General features: G+C 40.9%; 1 protein-coding gene across 1 annotated transcript in view; it reads left to right on the plus strand.

The window, feature by feature from the left end:
- Positions 1-16,221: 16,221 nt before the first annotated feature.
- The window catches only part of BPIFC (BPI fold containing family C), a 28,064-nt gene continuing 21,198 nt past the window's right edge, over positions 16,222-23,087 (plus strand). Inside the window, exons 1-3 of the mRNA XM_039878278.1 lie at positions 16,222-16,485; positions 18,235-18,355; positions 22,047-22,175. Coding sequence (XP_039734212.1) covers positions 16,362-16,485; positions 18,235-18,355; positions 22,047-22,175 — 374 coding nt within the window. The 5' untranslated portion in view covers positions 16,222-16,361. The remainder of the gene's footprint in view (positions 16,486-18,234; positions 18,356-22,046; positions 22,176-23,087) is intronic.

Here is a 23,087-nt window from a genome sequence, read left to right on the forward strand (position 1 = left end):
GAACCACTAGATAAGAGACCAGCTCTATTAGGAAGCTCTTTTGGTAACTGAGAGAAGAAAAGAGTAAGTGGAAAGACAGTGGGAATGGAAAGAATGGGATGGATTAGAATGATGTTATAGAAGTAGAAATAACAACTTGAAAAATGACTATATTTGAAGGCCGTATTAGGATATAACTTCAGCTGCTATAACAGATCTGAATAGTGACCTAAACAAATGTAATTTATTTCTCTCTGAAATAACATTCTTGGAGAAAGCAGGGCAAGGCTAACATAGGTGGCCGTCTTTGGAGACCATCTACCACAGTCTACTTCTTAATACTGTGTAAACCTGGATAAGTTACTATCTATAAAAATGAAAAAGTAACAAAAATATATCGACAGGTATGTTGTAAATATTCAAAAGGTGAGATAACACCTTTTGTTTTAAGCCACTAAGTTTGTGGTAATTTGTTACAACAATAGAAAACTAATCCACTTGAGATCAATGTCAATCCTTTACCCAATAGGATGTAAACACCAGGATAGGAGAAGTAATCCAACCACAGGAGTGCACAAGGGCCTAGAAGAGAGCCAGAGCATTCCCAAGACACTGCTAGGATTTAAGGTGCACTGGAGGACTATCTTCCAAAACTTCAGAGGTTCATGAAAATCTTATACACCCCTTCTCTCAACCACCTCCCTCCTTGAGAATTTTTTTTTTTCTTTTTGCAGGATGTCACCTTAATGTCTGCAAGCAACAGGCATGTAACTTTCAAAGAGTTCAGAAATTTAAATTTCTTTTTTTAACAGACCACTTTGTAAACTACTACAAAGGGATGATGTCAGTCTTTTGTGAGACTCCATTCACAAAAACCCTATAGGCTTTTTTAAAAAAAATAAATGTTTTATTTTAGAACAGTTTTAGATTTATAGAATTAATGTGAAGACATATACCGCATACCAACTTTTCCCTATTATTAACAGATTAATATGGTACATTCGTTACAATTAAGGAACAAATATTGATACATTTTTATCAACTGAAGTCCACATGTCATTCAAATTTCCTCAGCGTTTGCCTAATGTCCTTTTTCTGCTCCAGGATCCCATCCAGATCCACATTACATTGAGTTGTCATGTCTCCTTAGGCTCCTCTCGGTTGTGACAGTTTCTTAGACTTTTCTTGTATTTTAGGACCTTGACAATTTTAAGGATTAGTGGTCGGGTATTTTGTAGAACGTCCCTCAGTTGGGACGTGTCTGATGTTTTCTCATGATCTGGGTGAACTAATGTGCTCCTGGGAGGGGGACCCGTTATGGTAAAGCACCACACTCATCACATCCCGTCAACAGCACATACTGTCGATACGACTTCTCACTGTTGGTGTTAGCCCTGACCACTTGGCTGCTCCACTGTAAAGTTACTCCTTTTTTCTCTTTTTCATACTGTACCTGTTAGGAAAAAGTCACAAAGCACAGCCCACACTTAAAAAGAGGGAGTTATGCTCTACTCCCTCAGGGGTGGGGCATCTACATAAATTATTTTACTTTATTCTGCATAAGAGATTTGTCTAGTCTCTATTCAATCATTTGTTTACATCAGTTTGGACTTATATATATTTTATACTTTGGCTAACAATTGAATACTACTTTATTCTATTGCTCAAACTGTTCCAGCCTTGGCCAGTATGAGAGCTTTCAGTAGGCTACTGTATCCATTTGACATCATCGTGGAGTTTTGTTCATTAGTTTTCTTTTGTTCTGTTTTTGAGTACTTTCTTACTTTCTGGCACTATAAGGTGCTCTAGGGTTATGTTGTATATATCCTGCCCCAACCCTAAAATCATCCATTTTTCCAAGGAATCCTAGTTCCTTTAATTGGAAAATGGTATTAGAAACCAAGATCTGAATGCTAAGTGTGCTCATGGCTATCGGGGTGTTGTTGCTTCTAGGCCTTCTCAGCTGACAGAGCAAGGAGATCTATATGATATATACTATTTCTGTACGTAACCATGTATATATTAAGCTAAGCATGAGTTCATTCTGATGTTTTTGACTCTAATCCACTATCGCACAGATCATTCTGGCCTACCGCCTTGCTAATCTGTAACCTCCCAATCCAACCATGACAAACCTGGCTCCCAGCCATTCACCATCCGTTTGCTTAATTGTTCAGTTCCAGTGAATATATGTGTTGTGGTTTCAGAATTGTTAACCCATATCCCCCGTGGGAAACATCATCATCAAATAGAGTGCAGTGCTTAAACAACGGTTCCTACTGCCTTCAGTCTCACAGACTTTACTCACTCCCAGTGCTGCACAGGTCGGCACCTGATTTTGCCATCCCCATCAGCAAAGTCATTTCATGTTTTTAATACATTTGGACCCCTCGGTCTCCCAAGTGATTTTTTAAATTTACATACGTGAAGGTTTACTCTTTGAGCTGTAAAGTTCTCTGGGTTTTGACAAATGCTTAATGTCTTGTTTCACTGTTATAGTATCATACAGAATTATTTCACCAATCTAAAGAATCCCATGTGCTTCAACCTCCTTCACTACCACCCCTTAACCCTGACTGATCTAGTTACCATCTCTCTAGTTTCGCCTTTTCCAGAATGTGATATAATTGGAATTGTAGAGTGTGTAGCATTTTCCGGTTCATAACTGACTTCCTTCACTTAGCAGTATGCATTTAAGGTTAATTCAGTTCTTTTTGTGGCTCTTTCATTTCTTGTTAATGCTGAATAACACTCCACTGTATGGATGTGTCGATCCACAGTTTATCCATTCACCTATTGAAAGACATCTTGGTTGCTTCCAGTTTTCGGCAATTATGAATAAAGCCGCTATAAACATTTGTGTTTGTTTAGGTTTTTATGTGGACCTAAATTTTCATTCAGTTGGATAAACACCTACGAGCACTACTACTGGGTCGTGTGGTAATGTTAAGTAGCTAGTCGGACAGACATGAGAGACAGGAGAACAAAGGAATAGCAGCCCAGGCTAGAGACCTCCCAGAGAACACCCTAGTTAGAGAATCCCTCCTGCATCCCCAGAGACAAAGGACTGGAAGGCCATAGAGCTGGTTTAAGCCGGCCACAGACCCATGCACAGAAGGTACTACCCTAACCTGCCCACAACCTCAGCCTCATTATACCGTCATTATAATACCATGTTTATGCCTGGAAGTTCATGAATCTAATTATAACAGACTGAATTCTGAGTAAGTGCATGCGCACTGGGCAAAGAGTTATCTAGAAGCCAAGGGTCAATCAAAATGACCTCACATGCCAATCACCTAGGAATGCCTTTATAACCACCCATCACCGCCCAAATATAATTCAGACCTTTCCACTTCTGGGTAGTTACAGCTCTCTTCACTGAAACCCCGTTCCTCTCTTAGAGCATGCTCTGTCTTTCTAAAATATTCTTTCAATAAATCTGTTCTAAACCTCACTGACATGTGATTCTCACTGGTTCAGTGAGGCAGAACGGAGCAAAAGTGCTAATTACTCTTCTGTATATCTATCCCCTCCCTCCCCCGCTGCTGGGGAGACACCGAAGTTCAAATCACCACCAAACTGTAACAGTAAGATTAGGTTTAATTTTGTAGGAAACTGCCAAACTGTTTTCCAAAGTGGCTGTACCATTTTACATTCCCATCAGCAACGAATGAGAGTTTCCTGTTGCTCTGCATCCTCACCATCAGTTTGTGTCGTCAGATCTTTTTTAAATTAAATTTTAGCCATGCTAATAAGTGTGTAGTTGTATCTCATTGTTTTAATCTGCAATACCCTAATGACAGATAATGCCGAACTTCTTTTCATACGCTTATTTGCCATTTATATATTCCTCAATTAGGTATCTGTTCAGATCTCATGCCCATTTTTTAATTGAGTTATCTGTTTTCTTAGGTTGAGTTTCCTTTATTTTTCTGGATAAAAGCCATTTTCTGTACATGACAAAACCTTTCATATTCCAGCTATAAACCACTTTCTTCAATGACTTCTACAGATCGCTTACACTGCACCGCTCCAAAATACCTTCTCCCAAGTCGGTTTGCATGCCTCTGTGTTTTTGCACATACCAGCCCTTCTATCTGGAGTACCTTTCCTTCCCTTCTTCCAAACAGAGTGTGTGTCTCCTTCCTTTTGCTCCAAGAGCACTGGGAACGTACTTTTCAAAGTTATCCATCATATCACAGTGCAGTTATTTGTACATCAGGCTTTCTCCAATCCTAGATTATGAGGTTCTCAGGGGGAAAGGGCAGGTCTTACCTATCCACAACACTCAACCCCCACGTCCAGTGTGAGGACTGGGTAAGCAAGATTTCAAATGATAGATTTATACCTGTCCCCGACTTCTGTTTGAAAAAGTAAGATCCTCATTCTGTGTCTGCCAGGAAGAGTCAGGTTGGCCATAGTGTGGGGTGTTCCCTTACAAATCCAATTCATTTTCTTGAATCTTGAGCTTTTATCTACATAACAACAATTCACACACTTTAGTCTCAGAAAAACCTAGAGAGCTTTTTAAAACACAGATTGCCAACTCCCACCTCCAGAGTTTCAATTTAGCAGGTCTGGAAAGGGGACTTGAGAATTTGCATTTCTAGTGATTTCCCAGTGATGGGAACCACTGGTCTTTAACAGGTGGTCTTGCTATAGTTGTTTTAGGCTTTTTTAACACTTATGAAAAGACTGAAGTAGCTGTGCTTGGTAAGAAACTGAAATGGGCCTCCAAAAATGTTGTGAGTTGAAATTAGAACCATGCAAGTTAGAAAAAGACTCTCCAGAAGTTGTTGAACTGATTAAAATCCCATCCGCGAAGATGTCTGGAACCTCTTGGAAGAAATAAATAAAAATATTCTTGGAAAGCAAACTAGAAGGAAGCATACAGGAGACAGGAATGAAGTTGGGGCGGGGAGGGGGACCATTAGGATTTTCACAGTTTGATCTGTAAATAAGTATTGTTTGAATCTTCTACCAAGAGAATGTATTCACATGTTTATTGGGTAATTAAGAAAAATATTATTAAGACTATTAGAATCTCATCTTCAAAGGGAGTGTCATGTTCTACTGCAAGGGCTAGATACAATACTTTAATATATTTCGTTTCCTTACTTCTCAACTGAGGTCTGTCAAGGGACATTTGCCATAGTCTAGAGACATTTTTGTCACACCTCAGGTAGGAAAGAATGGTGCCACTAAATTCAAGGTAGAGGCCAGGGATGCTGCTACACATCCTACAATGCACAGGACAGCCCTACGTCAAAGACTTATGTGGCCCATAATGTCAGTAGCACAAAGGTAGAGAAATTCCTGTCTGTTTGAATTGGACTCACATCAGTGGTTCTTAGACATTTCAGAGTTGTATCACATCATCTTATTTGCTTGGTTCCATAATATCCTTCATGTCTCATAAAAGTTATATGTATATGCATTAAAAATTTGGCATGAATTTAAGTCTGCTTTGAACTGCAAATAATAAAATGGAAGTCCTTTTTAGATAACTGATAATAAATGCAGGTTAATGGGAAGCGGGTGTGTTATTTTTCAAAACCAGGAGGGAGTCATTGCTTTAAATCATTCCAGAGTGTGGCTGGTGGGTGGGAGGAGCCATGGTCTGAGTCAGTAGTCAGTGTCCACCCAGAAACATCATCACACAGACTTCAGGAACATGTGGCCTGGGACAGAACTGCGGAGAGACGGGGAGATGCCGCCAGGTAGTTGGATGATTCTGCCAGACGTCTCCCCGACCTTCTGGAGTGAACTATAGGGTCACTTACCTCTCTCGAGATCCACACAAACTCCAAGCAGCTTCCTATCTATGGTTAGGAACGAACTAGCAATTACTCACACAGATTCAATTAGCAGCTGGAAGAACCAGATGTGCTGCCTGGCGACAGCACCCTTCTCTCTCCTGACCTTCCACAATCCTGTGGGCTGTTGGTTGCCCTTTAGTGACCTTCCTAAAGAGGAGGCTTAGCATAGTGGTTAAGAGCATGGACTCCCAGAAGCAGAAAACCTGGGTCCTGAATCCTGGCTCTAAACCTTACTAGCTGTTATTCCTAAACTTAGGCAAATTACTTAACTTCTTAATTTCCTCATCTATAAAATGGATATAATATTAGTACCTCATGCAATCTTGGTGGAGATTTAATGAGTTCATATATGGATGTTGCCCAGAGCATAACAAACAATAAATGTTACCTCTCATTTTTCTCTACTCTTATATCCCTCTTCAGGGGTTCCCCTTAACCAGATTTGCCAATACAAATTGTTGTGTGTGGGGTGAAGTGAGGAATGGAAGCTCAAAGTGTTTTTTGGCCTTAAAACTGCCCTATCTGGCTCATTGAAGTTGTCTTTCAAGCTCAAAAAATGTCTGATATTCAGATAACTTCCTTCTATATGGGAATAGCCCAAACATTCTGGAAACCAAGAGCTAGGATGCTCAGTTCCTTAATGCTATATATACCTTGACATCTTTCTGTAATGAACAATTTTTCTACCTAGTTAATTATGATTTTTCTTTTGGAGTTTAAATTAAAAGTGTCCTTTGATCTGCGGAGGCTAATGCTCTGTCGGCCATTAGCAAGTGAAATAATTAATCTTGCATTTTAGATTACTATCGTGGGTAGGCTAGATAAGCAGGAGTTCCCAGCAACTTTTCAGTTAAATCTGAAAACCTAAAATAAATAACAAAACCGGATAGAGTGCTGCTGTCTTTTTGTTGTTGTTTTTAATGATGAATTTGGCAAATTTGCCCTAAAATAATTCCTGGAAGGCTAAAGAGCCGATTTCTAAAGCCCTTTCCAAATTAAATAAAACAGACTAACTGCACTCTCTTCTTCAATCTTAGTTTCCTAAACTCCAGTTATTTGAGTCCATTTTTCTAAAATTATCCCACATCCCACATAAGTTGTACTGTTATTGCTTTTTCCCCACTAATCAACCACTTCTTAAACTATATAAATTTGTTTAAAAGGGGAAGCTATATAAATGCAAAACTTTTATTAATTTCCAAATAGAGGGTAAATGTAAGAAAATAAATACCATGAAAACTAAACTTTGTGTATTTCTTTTTAAAAAGTTGTTTAAAATATCTTAAATTATGAATTTAAAATAAAAATAGAGGACACGCAAGTAAAAATGCATCTAACTTATTGACACTATATGAAAAACTTACTATGAACTAGCTCGTTTAGTTTAATTCTCATAATGACTCTTCAAAGTAAGTGTGATCTCCGCTTTCACAGAAGATGTGATGATGGCCCTGAGCCCCAGAGGAGTGAGTAAATTGCCCAAGGTCCCAGAGTTGGGGTGGGCAGAGCAGGTCCACATGAAGCCAGAGCCCTCAAGGACTGCAAGATGAATCCCATGTCTTACATTCTGTCTTTACGTCATTCATCCAGGCCACTCTTCCTGACAACTCTCCCCAAATCCTGTGCCAAAAGTCCCAGGATATACAAGCATCATTCAGATTTTCACCAAGATATAGTTAGACTTTCAGGTCTTTTGTGACAACAAGAAAAATTAGTATTTGTGTTAGGAAAGATACTGTTATTTTACAGTTTTTGGCTTCCTTCTAAGTTTAGCAGATCCTATGCAGCTGGTAAATGGATATGAGGTAGAGATAGGAGGCCAAAAAGATCTAAATCTTTTTGACGGAGAAAAGGAATGGGGGTGGGAGTAAAGTAGGGGAGCAGAGGAGGAAGAGAGGGCCAAGAAGCTGCTCTGGGGAGGAGAGATAAGAGGAAACCTAGGACTATAGAGAGAGAAAGAGAGAGAGACAGGAAACCGCTTCCGCCCAGGAAGTCTGAGGAAGAGGACAGGTACTTTACGATTTTTTCCCATGTAATATGTGATGTCATTTATCTCCTTCATGTCTGGGTCTGAATTTTTTTCTAATATGCTAAAAATAATCACAATACTATTTCAAGTGTTCATCTGTGTAGCACCCTCCTGGGTGGCACATGCATCGTGAGAAACTGCCTCAGGTGATCTCATCCAGTTCTGTGACTTTAATTCCACGTCTAGGACGATGACTTGGAAATTCAAATTTCCAGCCAACCTCCTCCCAGAACTCCAACTTCCCACCCGACGTAGCCATTTAGATGTCTAGTACCATTATTTCTGCCCTTACTACATCTCAGACCCACCGACCCAACTTTGCTGTTCCCTCCGCCTTTCCTTTCAGTGCTTTGTCTGCCTGGCTTTTAATGCTCAGATCTTGATGCAAATATAGCCTCCTCAGAGAAGCCTTCCTGGATCATCCTAACACAGTAAGCACACCTACCCCAGTTACATCGCTCTACCAGTTATAAGACCACCCTACCAACCACTTCCCCTTATTTCCTTCATAGCACATGTTACAATCTATACCTTTAATTTATTTTTTTGTTTTCTTGTTTATTTTATATCTCCGTCTGCTAGAACATAAACTCCATGTGGACAGAAGTTCTGTCTCTTTTGTCAAAGAGGACCTTGCACATGGTAGGTACCCAATAAATATTTGTTGATTTAATGGATGGATTAATCTGTGCTGACTGACAATAAATGATTCTATGAGAAGAGTGTCTGCAGGCTCATATCACCATTGATATGGCCACATATTAATGAATAAAATTTTTCAGCACTTTACAGTTTTATGAGCACATTCTCACATATTATTACTATAGTCTGAATGTTCATGTCCCCCAAAATTTATATGTTGAAATTTGACCCCGCAAAGCCAATGGTATTAGTAGGTGGGCCCTTATGTCATGAGGATGGAACTGGCATAATGAAATTAGTGCCTTATAAAAGAGTCTCCGAGAGCTTCCTGTCTCCTTCGACCACATAAGGACACAGCAGAAGTCAATAGCTATGAACGTGGAAGAAACAAAATGTGACCATGCTGGCACCTTGATCTTGGACTTCCCAGCCTCCAGAACGGTGAGCAATAAATTTCTCATATTTATAAGCTATGTAGTCTTAGCATGTAAGCTTAGTTTAGTTTAGCTTAGACTGGTCTATAGTATTTTGTTACAGCAGCCACAATGAACTAAAAGTTACCAACATTTTTTTTCACCAGAACCTATCAAGGTAGATACTATTTTTATCCTCATTCTACCCCTAAGAAAATTCAGGTTAAATAGATAAATAAAACTGGAGGTACACTAGATAAGGAAACTGATAAACTGTCAGAAGGGCAGACAATGCCAGGTGAACATTCTGTTTTTTTTTACTAGGCTGACCAATCTTCCTAGTTTTCCTAGGACTGTCTTGGTTTTCATACCAAAAATCCTGCATCCTGGGAAAACCAGGGCAATTGGTCACCCTATCTGACCCAGAAAATTGTAAATAAGACATTAGATACTTCATGCAATCAGATCCCTGACCATCTAAAATGCAGTGACTAAAACATGAGGGATGGGAGTGGGGATAGGGTTTAGAATCTAAAGATATCAAGCTGCATAACACATAGTCCATGAACTCAACCAATTTACTTCAAAAGAATGCTGGGACAGGAAGTCACTACCAACGTTCTGAAAAGGAGCAGACGCTTACAGATGCCATCTGTGGCCTTACCCTGGAAGGTGAAGATGGTAACTGGGTCAGCCTTGTTATCAAGCCTCATGCTTTCAGACTGAATCTGCTGCACTAAAGTCCAAAAGGTATTCTGAGCAGCCAGTAGTGGAGCTATCCATTGCAGGCACCCTGCCCTGGAGAAACTGGTTTATTCCAGAAAGGAAAATTCTTCCTCTTCCAATTCAATACAATTTGACATCTTTTTCAATACATTGGCGGTCTTGACTTAATCATTCTGGTAAAGTAGCCATAGCAATTCTCATGCAGTGTGTGTGTGTGTGTGTGTGTGTGTGTGTGTGTGTTGCAGGAGATAATTATTGCATAGGTGGCATTGTCTGCTCATCTAGGTAGAGACTATAGTGTTCATTCATACCATTGGGTAATTGAAGTGAAGCAATGATGTATCATATTTTGAAAGAGGCATTAAAAAAAAGTCCACCACTAGATGAATCAGACTTAATTACCTTGTCTTTGTGGCAGCTGAGTTCAGGGCTCAAGTGGAGAACACATCGACTTCAAAGGCAGAGGGAATCGAAGGTGCTCCCCAGCTTTGGACGCTTCCTCTGCTTGAGGTAAGAAGCATGAACAAACTTTCAGGTCCCTGCCAGCGCACGCTCACCCGACGAGGATTGCCCTCTCTCTGGAGATGTCCCAGATCTGGTAGGACACCCTGCACAGGCAGCTGTCACATGTCCTGAGTTATTATTGTCTGCCTCTGTTTTTCTATTTTGTTTATTTGTTGTTTATGTCACTCATGCCCACCCAGAAGACTTAAACAGCTCAAAGGAAGAAAAGAGAGTTGGTTGGGACTATGTGTTCAGTTTTGCCAAGTTCAATACTGTGAAGAGGGTTGCTCAAGAGTCTGGTCTCATTTTTGCTCCCATTTCAATGGGGGACCCAGCACAGTGGCAGAAAATTCTAACTTGACTCTTAACCAGTATGGTTAAGATCAAAGAGCTGCTGTTACCTCTATTCGTTGGGGCCAGATTTTGAACCTCATCAGTGGCCAGGACCCTACCACAGAGCAAATGACCCTCTCACTTGCCTGAATTGTTTAACTTATGTTAAGTGTGGAGTTTGGGGAGGAAAGACTTAGTGTAAGTTTTCAAGGCCCTTGTCATTAGGGATGGTGATATAAAACCAGATGTGTAGGCTGACTCCCTTGAAATATTCTCCAGTTCTTCCCATATTCCATACCTGTGGATTTCTTATAGTCTAAGCTTTTGAACCAATCGAACTTAATTTTTCAACCTTTTCCTTTGTTTTAAAGTCTATATTCATTCATTCATAACTCCCTTAATCTAGTTTTTCCAGAGCCCGTCAAAGCTCTCCTCCATGAGTGATAATGGCAAATTGATGTCTCTCAGGAATTTTCTCAATTGTATTAGTTTTCTTATTTCTACTCATCAGAATGTCTCGGGTAAGGGCCATCTAATCTAGAAGTGTTCTTTCCATATATTGGTACGGAAATGTAGTGACTTCAGAGGCTTTGAATCTTGGGAAGAAGCAATTCTTCATTAGCAACCAAACAGGTAACTTGCTGGCAGAGTTTTTAAGTCATTTTGGATCACTTCTCTTACCAGGCAGCTCACCTTGCCCTTACTTGTCAGCTAAATTACTTAACCTTTTAGGAGTCTTCTCCTTGCTTGACAAGGTTCCTTTCCTCGCCTGCCTATAAATTATCATCCTAACCAAACAATGCAACCGAAAGTTACATATAATCCATCCATTTATAGCCTAGTAATTTCATTCACCTATAAAATTTTTAGAGGAAAAATATGTTTTTCTATATGTAATTTTGAGTTTCTGGCTCTCCATCAAAGTAGACTACTTTGGAAACTTTCTTTAACCAAGAAGAGAAAACAGGTTTTGGCTGCTGGGAAGGAATTCACAACTTCATTTATACCCAAGAAAATACAAAGGGATTTGCACTTTGGTGCTTGAAAATTTCCAGATGCTTAGTAATTTTTTTCCGCATAGAAGACAACATCGAGCAACTCCTATTTAAAATTCCCAAATGAAAATGAAAATTCTAGCACTTATCAAGTCATTAAATGGGAAAAAAAATTGTAAACACTAGAATTAGGAGCCAGAAGTACGAGGTTTGATTTCCAGATGCCAACTTACTACTATGGGATCTCAAACAGGTCATTCAGAGTCTCTGAGCCTCTGTGTCCACATGTCCAAAATGGAGGTAACGTCTACCTCAGAGAATCGTCGTGCACTTTGTATTATTTTAGTTGTGATTCCAAGAGCAAGTAATATCTCTGCTTTGGTTTATAGTGCTTTGTCACTGTAGAAATGAAGACCTATTTGTATGCTAGTTTGATTTTCTCATTTTTTAACCTCGTTCTAGAACCTTTCTTAGTTAACCAGGATCTTGTAAGCTAGTCTGTTGGTCAGTTAGCAAATATTTATTGAGGTCCTACTATGTGCCGGGCAGAGATCATTTCTACCTTAATTTGCATACACACACTCTAATAGGTATAAATTTTTTGCTCTACCCTTCTTTCCTGTTGCTTTCCACTGCTGTGAAAATGTTTTCCTCTTTTGAAAAATCCTGCCTTGGCATGACACATCCATTTACAATTATTTGCCTTCAGATAGCAGCATGACTACACATTAGTATGGCCTCATCATTTGTTAAAATGTGGTAATACCTTTTTACCAGTTAGTGAATAGCCACTAACCTGTTGCCCTCTCTCCCAGAGTCTCTGCTATCCCCCTGTATAGGACCCCTTGACCACCCCCCAGGTCAATTAAGGAAGGCCTGGCACAGATCGCAACCGGACCTAGTTCCTGCATCCATTCTGAGTATACAGTGTTGTTAATATCACCCTGCCTCGCAGAATGCGGAAGAGTTCACACTGGCTTATCCCACTCCTTAAATTTCCTCCAACCCTCAGATCACCCATTGCTTGGCCGGAGACCCTCCTCTCCTAGCCAAGTCCCTTTGCCTTGGCTCTCACTCCCATTCCTCTGTGCTTCTCCTAGTGTCCTCTGCACCCTGACCATCCTCAAGTCACCCCTCCATAGCCCCACCCCCATCACCGCTGCCCAGGTTCTTTCTAGATATTGCCCTGTGTAACTCAAACCAACTCCATAGGACTCGAACATCACACTGAATGCATAGGGCCATAGAAGTGTTGAAATATGAAAATACCTAAATATTCATAGTGAATAGTCACTACCCTGAGCCCTCGCCCCACTCCCGGTACTCCAGCCACACTGGCCACTCCTCCTAGACTTCTGTCCTCCCCACGATCCAGTACGTAACCTCCCTGACCTTGCTCCAGGACTATGGCCAACATCTGTTCTGAGAGGAGTGTGTGCTCTCCTAGTGTTTAGATGCTTTAAATCACCTCTGCAAATAACCAAAGTGAGGTAAGAGCTATTCCTACATTTGTGATTCATTGATTCATTCTACCAACACTTATCAATGACTCACTGTGTCCAAGACACTGAACCAAACTCTAGGACCGCCAAATTCAATGAGGTCTGTGCCCTCCTAGTGCTTAAATTCTGGGAGGAGGGACAGACAATAAGCAAGAAAATAAATGTATACACATGAATAAATATATATTTTGACTGAGGGTTCAGAAAGAAATGAGATTAGCTTACAGATGTCAGAAATGGCTTCAGAAAGAAGACGGTGTTTAAATGGACCTTAAAGATGCAGTATTTCTGCAGGTCTAGGTGAAGGGGAATGGCGTAAGCACAGGCAGTGGGCAGGAAACATGGCATGTGTCTAGGAGCCAGGAGTCTGGTTTGTCTGGGCAGTGGGGTATGCAGAGAGGGATCCTGGGAGATCAGAGGAGAAATGTAAGCAGGATGACTGAGCCAGCCTCTACTCACACCTGAAGGTGGACTTATGCAGTACAGAGCAGACAGGTCAAGACCCTTGTTCTCAACCTCACGGCCCTCCAGCAAAACATCCACATGAGCATTCACTAATCTGAGCTTAGGTCCACTGTATGAGCTGCGAAGTTTGTGTACTAGACAAAATGCCAGCCCAGGGGTGAATGGGGCAGCCCTTGCTTTTCCCACCGAGCTGGATCCACTGGTGTGGGCTTCTCCTAAAACACTTTCCGCTGGCTTTACTTCATACCGGGGCCACCTTTTCCCATTTCACACAAAAGCCCAAGGGAGGACACAACAGCCCTGCTCGAACACTTCTTTTCCTGGTCAGGCTGCTCTATTCCTTTTATATAAATCCTCTGGGACACCCCTTTGTCTGCGTCACCCCATTCCCACCTCTATGGCCTTACCCGTAAGCCCACGCAACTCCCTTTATTAAATTTGTTGCTTCTTTTAACCAAGCACCCCACAACCTCCCTTACAATGACTTTTTTTCTTCCATCCAGATTGCTCTTGAACACTAGCCCCTATTTGAAGCCTTCCCTCCCCCATCCCTCCTTCTGCTCCCACCATTTCCTCTTCCTTGACCACCTCCACAAATGCTTCTCTGATTTGTTTCACGTTTGTGTGTTAACTCAGTGGGTATCTATCACCTATGGGTCTTTGGCATGTACGAATGCAGCAATGACAGCTTACCTAGACTGTAAACTCCCAGAACTATAAATAAGATCTGTGAATGTATTATTCACTGAGCTGTCATTAAAAGAAACTCGTGTCACTGTTGCCGTTGGTACCTGTGCTTCATTCATCAAGAAAATGGGGTGGCATTAATTCATCGAGTCCATTAATTCAACAAGTATATATTTAACACTTAATATATGCTGAATGCTAGCAATATAACAGTGAAGAAGATGTGGCCCCTCTCCTTGGAAAAGGTTTTGTTTCATTTAATTAAGATTTTTTGTGTATCTACTATGTGCCAGGCATTGTACTAGACTTTAGAAATATAAAAGTAAGACACAGTGCCGTGATGAAGAAACAGATAAGGAAAGACAATCACAATCCAGGAATGTAAACATTTAGATCAAGGACTGCCCTGAGTGCTGTGGGAACTCAAAAGGCAAACCTGGCCTACTTCATAGTCTCAAAGAAGAGATGTTCATTCATTCATTCATTCATTCATTCAATCAATCAATCAGTATTTACCCATTGCCTACTCTGTGCCAGTTGCTATTCAAGGTGCTAAAGTAATGAAATCCTTCCCCGTGAAGCCTAAAAATCCCAGTAGGAGAGACAGACAATAAATAAGTAATGATAGCCTATTAGCATGATAACAAGTATCTTGGAGAAAAATAAAGCAAGGGAAGGCATAGGGAATATCAGGATAATGGGATAAGGGGTCCTTGTTTGGTATAGAATGGTTAGGAAAGGCTTCACTAAGGTGACATTTGAGATCACTGAAGAAAGTGAAAGTCCTAACCATGTGATTATCTGGAGGATGATTGTGTCAGGCAGAGGGAACAACAGGTGCAAAGACCCGGCGATACAGGCTGCTTAATCAAGTCAGCCAGTGAGGCTGGGAACAGGTGAGCTAGGCAGGTGTGTTAAGAAAGGAGATCAATGAGGAGGCAGAGGTCTGGGGCAGGGCAGGGCCTTGCAGCTGGTGGAAGGGCTTTGGCTTTTATGCCGAGTAAGACGGGGAACCACTGGAAGGCTTTACAGGGTGGGGGATGGCAAGATCTGACTTTCGTTTTAAAAGTCTTACACTGGCTTGGTGTGGGGAATAGTTAGAAAGAGGCAAGGGAAGCAGAGAGACGAGTAGGGAGGTGATTGCAAACATCTGCATGAATGATACCGGTTCGGTGTGATGGTTGGAGGCATAGTGGTGGAAGCGGTGAGCCCGCCAGAAAGTTCGACGCGTTTCAAATGCTCAGATGGATGCTTATGTGTTGTACAAAGTGCAGCGGACACACAGAGGAGAGAGATGAGCCCAGTGCAAAATGACATGAGGAGGGATGCTTTCAGTGAACATCGGAGCTGGAGGATGCAGTCACCAGACAGAATGTGGGTATGTGATCTAGAGGCAGAGGGAAGGAATGGGGGAAGAAGGAAGAAAGAGAGAGACAGAGAATGTGTACGTATATGCGTGTTTACGTTGGAGGGTTAAACAAAAAAGCTCTCAATCGTGAGAGAGCTAGCAAATTGAGCTCAGTGCAGCTTCTCAGAACACTTCCACCTGTAAAGGACAGGAGGGCTAGGAGCTTGGAAGTTTGGAGCCAGTTGTGAAAGGCTTTGATTGCCATACTAAGAGCTTAAACCCCGTCCTGTGGGCAGAAGGGAGCCACGGAGCGTCTTTTTGCATGTGGGTGATTACCTTGCATCCACTGAGGCCACCTTTCTAAACTACTACTGACTTATTTGTGCTGAAACTATCAAGAATTTTTCACCCTCATCCCAGTATCCTTCCCAAGGCATATCCCAATCATTACATTTACTGTAAGGGTCTTGTATTATATTGTGTTGCATCACACTGTATTGTGTTATAATCATCTGTGTGTATGTGAATCACCCACTAGTCTGTGGGAAGCAGAGGTCAGGGCCCACACATAGGTTATCACTACATCCTCAGCACCTAGAACATGCTCTGGTGTGTTTAATAAGTAGAAGGAAGGAAGGAAGGAAGAAGGAAGTGTGAAGGAAGGAAGGAAGGGAAGGAAGGAAGGGATGAAGGAAGGAAGGAAGGAAGAAGGAAGGAAAGATGGGTGGAAAGATGGGTGGAAAGAAGGATGGATGGTTGGAAGGATGGATGGTTGGAAGGAAGGAAGGATAGATGAATGGAGTGAGTAAGTTCTAGAAGTCAGCAGTGAAAATGAGAAAGCCTAGAAATGCTGGATAGAATTGACCAATGAGAGAGTCAAGAATAATCTGGGACAATAAATGTTGGTTAATTGCAGATGCATACGAAGATGGTCCAAGTTCTCTGGGGATATTTCCTCCTGTGGAATTTCTACTTCTCATCTGCTCATACCATTTACCCTGGAATCAAAGCGAGGGCTACTCAACGGGCTCTGGACTATGGTGAGTTGGATACTTTTAGAAGTCAGGCTGTAGCCTTTATAGATGGAGTCTGTGGGCCAAACCCAAAGCTCGTACTGAGCTGTGTTATGACTCGTAGACAAGCTCTACTGAGTGGTGATCAAGTCCTTTATGCGGAAGCTGATAAGATGGCTGGGAAAAAGTATTGCCTAAAAACAATCACCTTGATGGTAGGCATATCCAAACACAGCCACAGATTCATATTCTCTCTCTCTCTCTCTCTCTCTCTCTCTCTCTCTCTCTCTCTCTCTCTGTCTCTCTCTCCCCACCCCTGAACCCCACATGCATACATAATAAACATTTCAGAGCTCTAAGGGAGAATGCATTATAAGATAGAAGAATTTGAAGTAAAAATAATACCTTAGAGTTTCAGAAGCGGCTTGATTTCAAAAGGAACTTAAGAGTCCCCTAAAATTGTATGCAAAATTGAATGGGGATGATGATTGTGCATTTTCCTTCAGAGAGGTTTCCTACATTTCTTAGATGCACAAAAGAGTCTGAGATGCCGAAAGGTTAAGAACAACCCCTTTAGAGGTATTATAAATACCTCTAAATATTGGACTGAGATTTTCTTTGGGCTATATTGGGGTGAGGGCAGATTATGTAGAAGAAAGGTGAAAAACCAAAGTATATGGACCCATTTTTCTCCTGTAAATTTTGGCTTAAGAGTAGCTGAATATAGGTTGACATTCACTAATGTCTCATGTTACAGATAAAAAGAGGGACCAAGAGATTTTACAACTTGCAAGGTCACACAAGCTAGTATGTGACAATGTCAGAATTCCAACCTTAGCCCTCGGGTAGTGCCTTCGGTTCCAGCTCTACATCCTTTATGTTCTGTCTTTCTATTCCCATGTTGCAATTTTCCTCATGGTATCGTAAAGGATAAAATCTGTTCTTCTTTATCTCGAACAAGGGTAGAATAAATGGAAATGAGCTTAAGCTGCAAAGTGAGGGGTAAAGGCAAAGGCTCCTCCTTGAGGAGGTTAAAATGAAAAGATCACTCTTCGTTACTATGTAAGTAACTTTTCTCAGGCCCTTTCATGTGGCAAGGGGCTCTTCTTCTCCCTGAACTCAGAGACTAATGTGTTCTGTGCTTCTACCAGATCAAGACAGGTCTATTCCTTAATAAACAGCAGTGGTTTCTAACATTTTTGGAGTCGTAGGATCCTTTGAGAATCTGATGAAAATATAGAGCCTCTCCTCTGAAAAATGAGGTACATATGCACAGGTACAACCCACTCACAATCTTTTATTAGAATTTCAGAGGGTTCAAGAGTTCCCAAAGTTCCGTGGATGCCAGGCCAAAAATTCCTAGGCTTAAAGAATCTAAGGGTGGGGACAGGAAGGTGAATATGGAATTACTTTCTGGAACTGGCTATAATAAGACATGGATTCTACAGCCAAACTGCCCAAATTCTACTATTGAATTCCTCAGTTCTTTGCAAAGTGACTTAGGTGAGGATCCACCTGTTTGAGTCTCAGTTTCCTCATCTGTAAAATGTCAATAATGATAATATTTTGCACTTTTCCTATCACACTGTCCTATGTGATAATATGCTTTGTCCCTGGCCACATAATGAAAATCTCTAATGCTGTTAGCTCTGGGGTACTGAACAATTTCATTAGCCCCTCTAAGGACCAATGTTTTCATCTGTAAAGCAGGGACAAATATTACTCCATTACCATCTTTGTTATTATCAATAAACACTTTCTTTGGTTCCTTCACAGGCGTTCAAGCTGGAATAGAGATGATTGAGCAAATGGCCAAGGAAAGAAACATCCCAGATTTAAAAGGTTCTGAATCTCTTGAATTTCTGAAGATTGATTACGTGAACTACAATTTTTCAAAGTAAGTAAAAGGAAGGACATTGTTAGCCATGAAATTAATCTTTAAACTTTCAAGGTTGTGACTATGTCACTGTCTGTTCTGGTGTAACATCAGGACCTGCAGAGTAGAAGTTAACCAACCTTTGGTGAGAGGCTTATCAGATAAATAGCCAAAGAGGTCATGACGTTGACAATGAGTGTGGCATTTGAGCCAGAACACCTGGGTCCAGGTCGTATCTCTGCTGCACACCAGTTGTGTGCACCTGGCGAATCTGCTCAGAGTCTCAGTGCCCTTGTGCCCTTGCCTCTTTCCTAAAACGAGAATTCTAATTCCACACAGTTGTCCGCTGGGGCCACTCTGTCCCTTGAATTCTAGAGGAAAGTCTTCTTCATTCCAGTGCTACCCTCACCCCTATAAACCTAGATGCAGAATTTGACCACAGTCTCAAAAATGAATCTCCTTTCATCAAGCCTTCTCTTATTTCACTAAAGTTTCGTCACGATTTCCGAGGTCACCGGGCACATGGGCTTCTGCCCTCTTCCTCTCTAGACCTTCCCTCCTCTGGAGTAGCAGAAGTTTCTTTCCCTGGTCTCACGCAAAGCAGTTCCACCCACTCCAGGGTACCAAAGAGTCTTCCTTTACGCTCTAAATGCTTTTCAAAGTAATTTTCCAACCAACAAACGTCTCTTCCTAAGAAGAATTCTGGTGGCAGCTATAATCTTTTCTACCATGTTACAGTCATGAAATCAAAATCAGTAAATAGTAAAAGTCAGGTGATGTAACAAATGCAAAGATACTTTATGAAGCTAAAACTGCTGTACTGATGTTAGCTGGTATCCATAATGATGCCATAAAGACATTATTGTCAAAACAATGGAATTGCCACATTGATTCAGATCTTTGTTTCACCCCGCCCGGAGTTTCTGAGACTATATTAATTAGGAATAATGTTCAGTTGAACATAGCAGAAAATCACAGTGGCTTGTATGTAATAGAGATTCATTTTTATCTCACAAATAAGAAGCTCAACGGAAACAGTGGGGGATTCTATGGAAACCCCTTGATTCCAGCACCCAGTCTTCTATTTTTCTGTTCCACCATCCTTAGCTCTGACAACTATTCTCAAGGTTGTCTCAAGGTCCAATATGGCCACTATAACTCGGCCATCAAATTCACGTTTCAGGCCCCTGGAAGGAAGAAGAAGCAAGGGTAAAAGGGCTCTTATAAGCTGTGTTAGTCTCCTCATCAGTGAGTTTTTTTTATGTTTCTTGAAGTGCTACTCAAATAATATTCTGCCTATAAAGTAATGGGCAGAACTTAGTCATAAGGCCACACTTATTAGCAAAGGATACTGGGAGATTCTTTTCCAACCAGACAACTTTGTCATCTCAAACAATTGCTGAGAAAGAAGGGAAATAGATGGTCAGACAGCAAGTGGCAACCTCTGCCAACAAGAGCCCCAGAGGAAGTGTAAGGAGAGGATATCTATGTCCATCCTGAGCTCAGTCCTAACGACTAGTGGAGAGTCAAGCTTTTATAATGAATTCTCTGTGATTTACAGTTTGTCCCAGTGCTCTATCGATCCAGTGAGAATTCCTTGCTACTCTATCCCTTTGGAGTAACAATTTCCCCATTGTCAAGGATAACATTCTAGAAAACCGAGAGTTTTTTGCGGAGGTTGGGGGGCTAGTGATCTAGAGAAAGTTCTTGGCAGATGCTCTGTTCTGCACAAACAGTAGCTGCTAGCTACATGTGGCTGTTGAGCATTTGAAATATGACTTAATTTTAAATTAAATTTTAATTTGGAAACTGATATTTCAGCTATTGAAAAACTTTTAAGTATGCTTGGAACAATTTGAGTATGTAACTTTACTTTTTCAACTGAAAATTTTATCAAATCTGAATACTGGTCAAGTATTTCTGGTGAAAATTGAGTGATTGAATCATGTGGCAAGCACTTTACATGTATTAGTAATACATGCTAATTAGTAATACTTGCTAATAAATCACGAATGTAAATTACATACCATATTTTGAAGACTTATTTTGGAAAAAGGAAAATAGAATATCTCATTAATAATTTTTATATCGATTATATGTTGAAATGGTAATATTTTAGCTATATTGAATGAAGTTAAAAATAGTAAAATTACTCTCATCTATTTCTTTTCCTTTTTTTAATGTGATTATTAGAAAATTTTAGATTATATAAGTGGCTCACATCATATTTCTATAAGACAGTGCTACATTAGGAAATAATTTACAAGGATCTTTTTTAAATTATGCATGCATGCCCTTTGACCCAACAATTCCACTTCTCAGCATCCTCCCTCGAGAAACATGTCCATAAACTGCATGTATGAAGATATTCACTGTGGCTGTGGCATTGTTTATAATACAGAAACACTAGAAACAATCTTTGTTGGGGAATACCAACAAAGGAATTATTATTTTTTTAAAAGTACATCCACAGCTTGAAATACTCTATGGCAGTTACAAAGAATGGGTTAGACCTATATGTATCATGAAAACATATCCAAGATATCCTCTTCCCTCAGTGGGACTTAGGATGTATGACAGAGAACAAATAGGAAAGGATGCAAGAGGAGATAGCAAATAATTATTTTTTATTAGCTGTCACATTTATGTTTTCCTAATCTTAGTTCGATGCCTTTCTCCTATACAACAATTATATGCAGATGATCCCATTCTGTTTTCCCAACCTACCCATGAGTAACACTTCCTCTGAGTGATAAACTGAAAAAGGTTAAGTGTCTTACCCAAGGCTGTACAGCTAGCACAAAACTTGGCTCCAAGTCGAGTGTCCTTTGCACAATAATGAAGTGGCACAGCCTAATGGTTCAGACCAGTCTGAAGACAGATCTGGTTCTACTACTTAAAAATGACTTCAGCCAAGTTTCTTGCCTTCTCATCTCTGAATTGCAGTGGGCAAAAACAACAACTGCCTCCTAGGATTATCAGGAGAGTTAAAATGAGCTATTATATGTCAAATGCTTACACAGTACCTGACAGCGAGTAATCACTCAGTCAATGTTCACGATAATAACTTGTCATAATGCATGTGGCCATATACCTATGTAGATTACATGTAACCCGCTGACTCCTAGTTACCTATTTGACACCTCAGAGAATTCTAGGGGAAGTTAACGCTCTAAATAAAATAAGTTTCTCAACTAAGGAAGATACTTTCCATATAAAGGACATTTGGGGAGAGGAAGAAGACACCCTTTTTATTTGGGGAGAGGGGCACTACTGGCTTTTTGTTGACACATATGCCAAATATCCTGTAATGTGTGTTAACAGTCCTCTACAAAAAATAGTGTCCCATTCAAAATACTAATACTAATGTCTCCCCATTTAGAAACACTGAAACAGCTGAAGGAAATGATAATGATGGCAAACGTACTTCTTTTGTCTTTAAAGAAACTAAAGAGGTAGATTGATTATTTGCAAATTTGTTTCTAAACTTGCTCATTTCTGCCCCTCAATGACATACGAGGGACCTCCTGCCAAGGAAAGGCGGGGAATTAGAAGGCAGTGCCCAGAGGCAGCCCTGCAGACCTGAGGTGCCTTGCTCCGTAGGAATTCACAATTGCCAGGCTGGCCTTCTAAAACTTCATTTCCGGTTTTGCCTTATTTAGAGGTGTGTTAGAGAGGAGTTGCACTAATCCCCCTATTTCTTGTTTTACAGCATAAAAATCAATGCCTTTTCGTTTCCAAATACTTCATTAGCTTTTGTGCCTGGGGTAGGGATCAAGGCACTGACCAACCACGGCACAGCCAACATCAGCACACACTGGGACGTCAAGTCCCCACTTTTGTAAGTATTCCACTGAAGTCTGCGGCTGTTCGGGGGGCGGAGGGGGGGAGGGGAATGGCCTGCAAATCCAAAGTGTATAAATTCGCTGATGTTTTTGATGTTAGGCTCCTTTCCTTAATCATTAACGATCTTTCTCAAGAGCATTTTCCCAGGAAATATTTAAATCACAATGTCTCTGCCAGTGGCCGGGGGGCACTGAAAACTGATCAAAATGTCCTTTACGATTTCCCAAGAGCTTGAAGTCCCTGACTGTTGGAGAAATGGACATGTGCTCAACATTTGAGACCCCCCAGTGAGTCACTGTATGACCTTGGCCAGTCATTGAACACACTTCTCCATCTGTGGGGGCACCTGGTGGGAAACGAAGCCTTCCTGCCTCCCAAGGAAGTTGAAGGGATAATAGCTTGAACCCAATTCTTCTCTACCAAAAGGCCTTTGCACCCTCCTTTAGAAAGGAGGGGTCAAATTCAAGGCATGATTGCAAACCACCCACTATGTGCAAGTCACTGTCTTGGGTGTAATGTTTAGGTCGGCCTTGATTAGTGCCCCAGAATAACACATTTATTAATCCACTTGGCCAGTCAACAATCATTTATTGAGTGCCTACTGTTTACCATTTATCCCCATCTCAAGAACTCCAAGAACTCTTGTAGACTGGAGAGAAATGACATATTCTCCTATAAGTAGCAGAGATCCATGTATCCACTCATATCTCCACTGACTTGTCAGCCATATATTGAGTGCTTATTTTGTATCAGGCCACAAGCTAAATCATGGGGACATGGACGTGCATAACACACACTCCATTCCCTCAAGGAGTTCATAGGCTACATCTACGTGTGTGGCCGACTTTACCCCCTATGTTCTCATTCCAAATATGCACTGTATATGAATGATGCTCAGTACATGCTC

Source organism: Pteropus medius, unplaced genomic scaffold (genome assembly GCF_902729225.1).
Source record: "Pteropus medius unplaced genomic scaffold, Ma_sr-lr_union100, whole genome shotgun sequence".
In the NCBI taxonomy this organism is placed as follows: Eukaryota; Metazoa; Chordata; class Mammalia; order Chiroptera; family Pteropodidae; genus Pteropus; species Pteropus medius.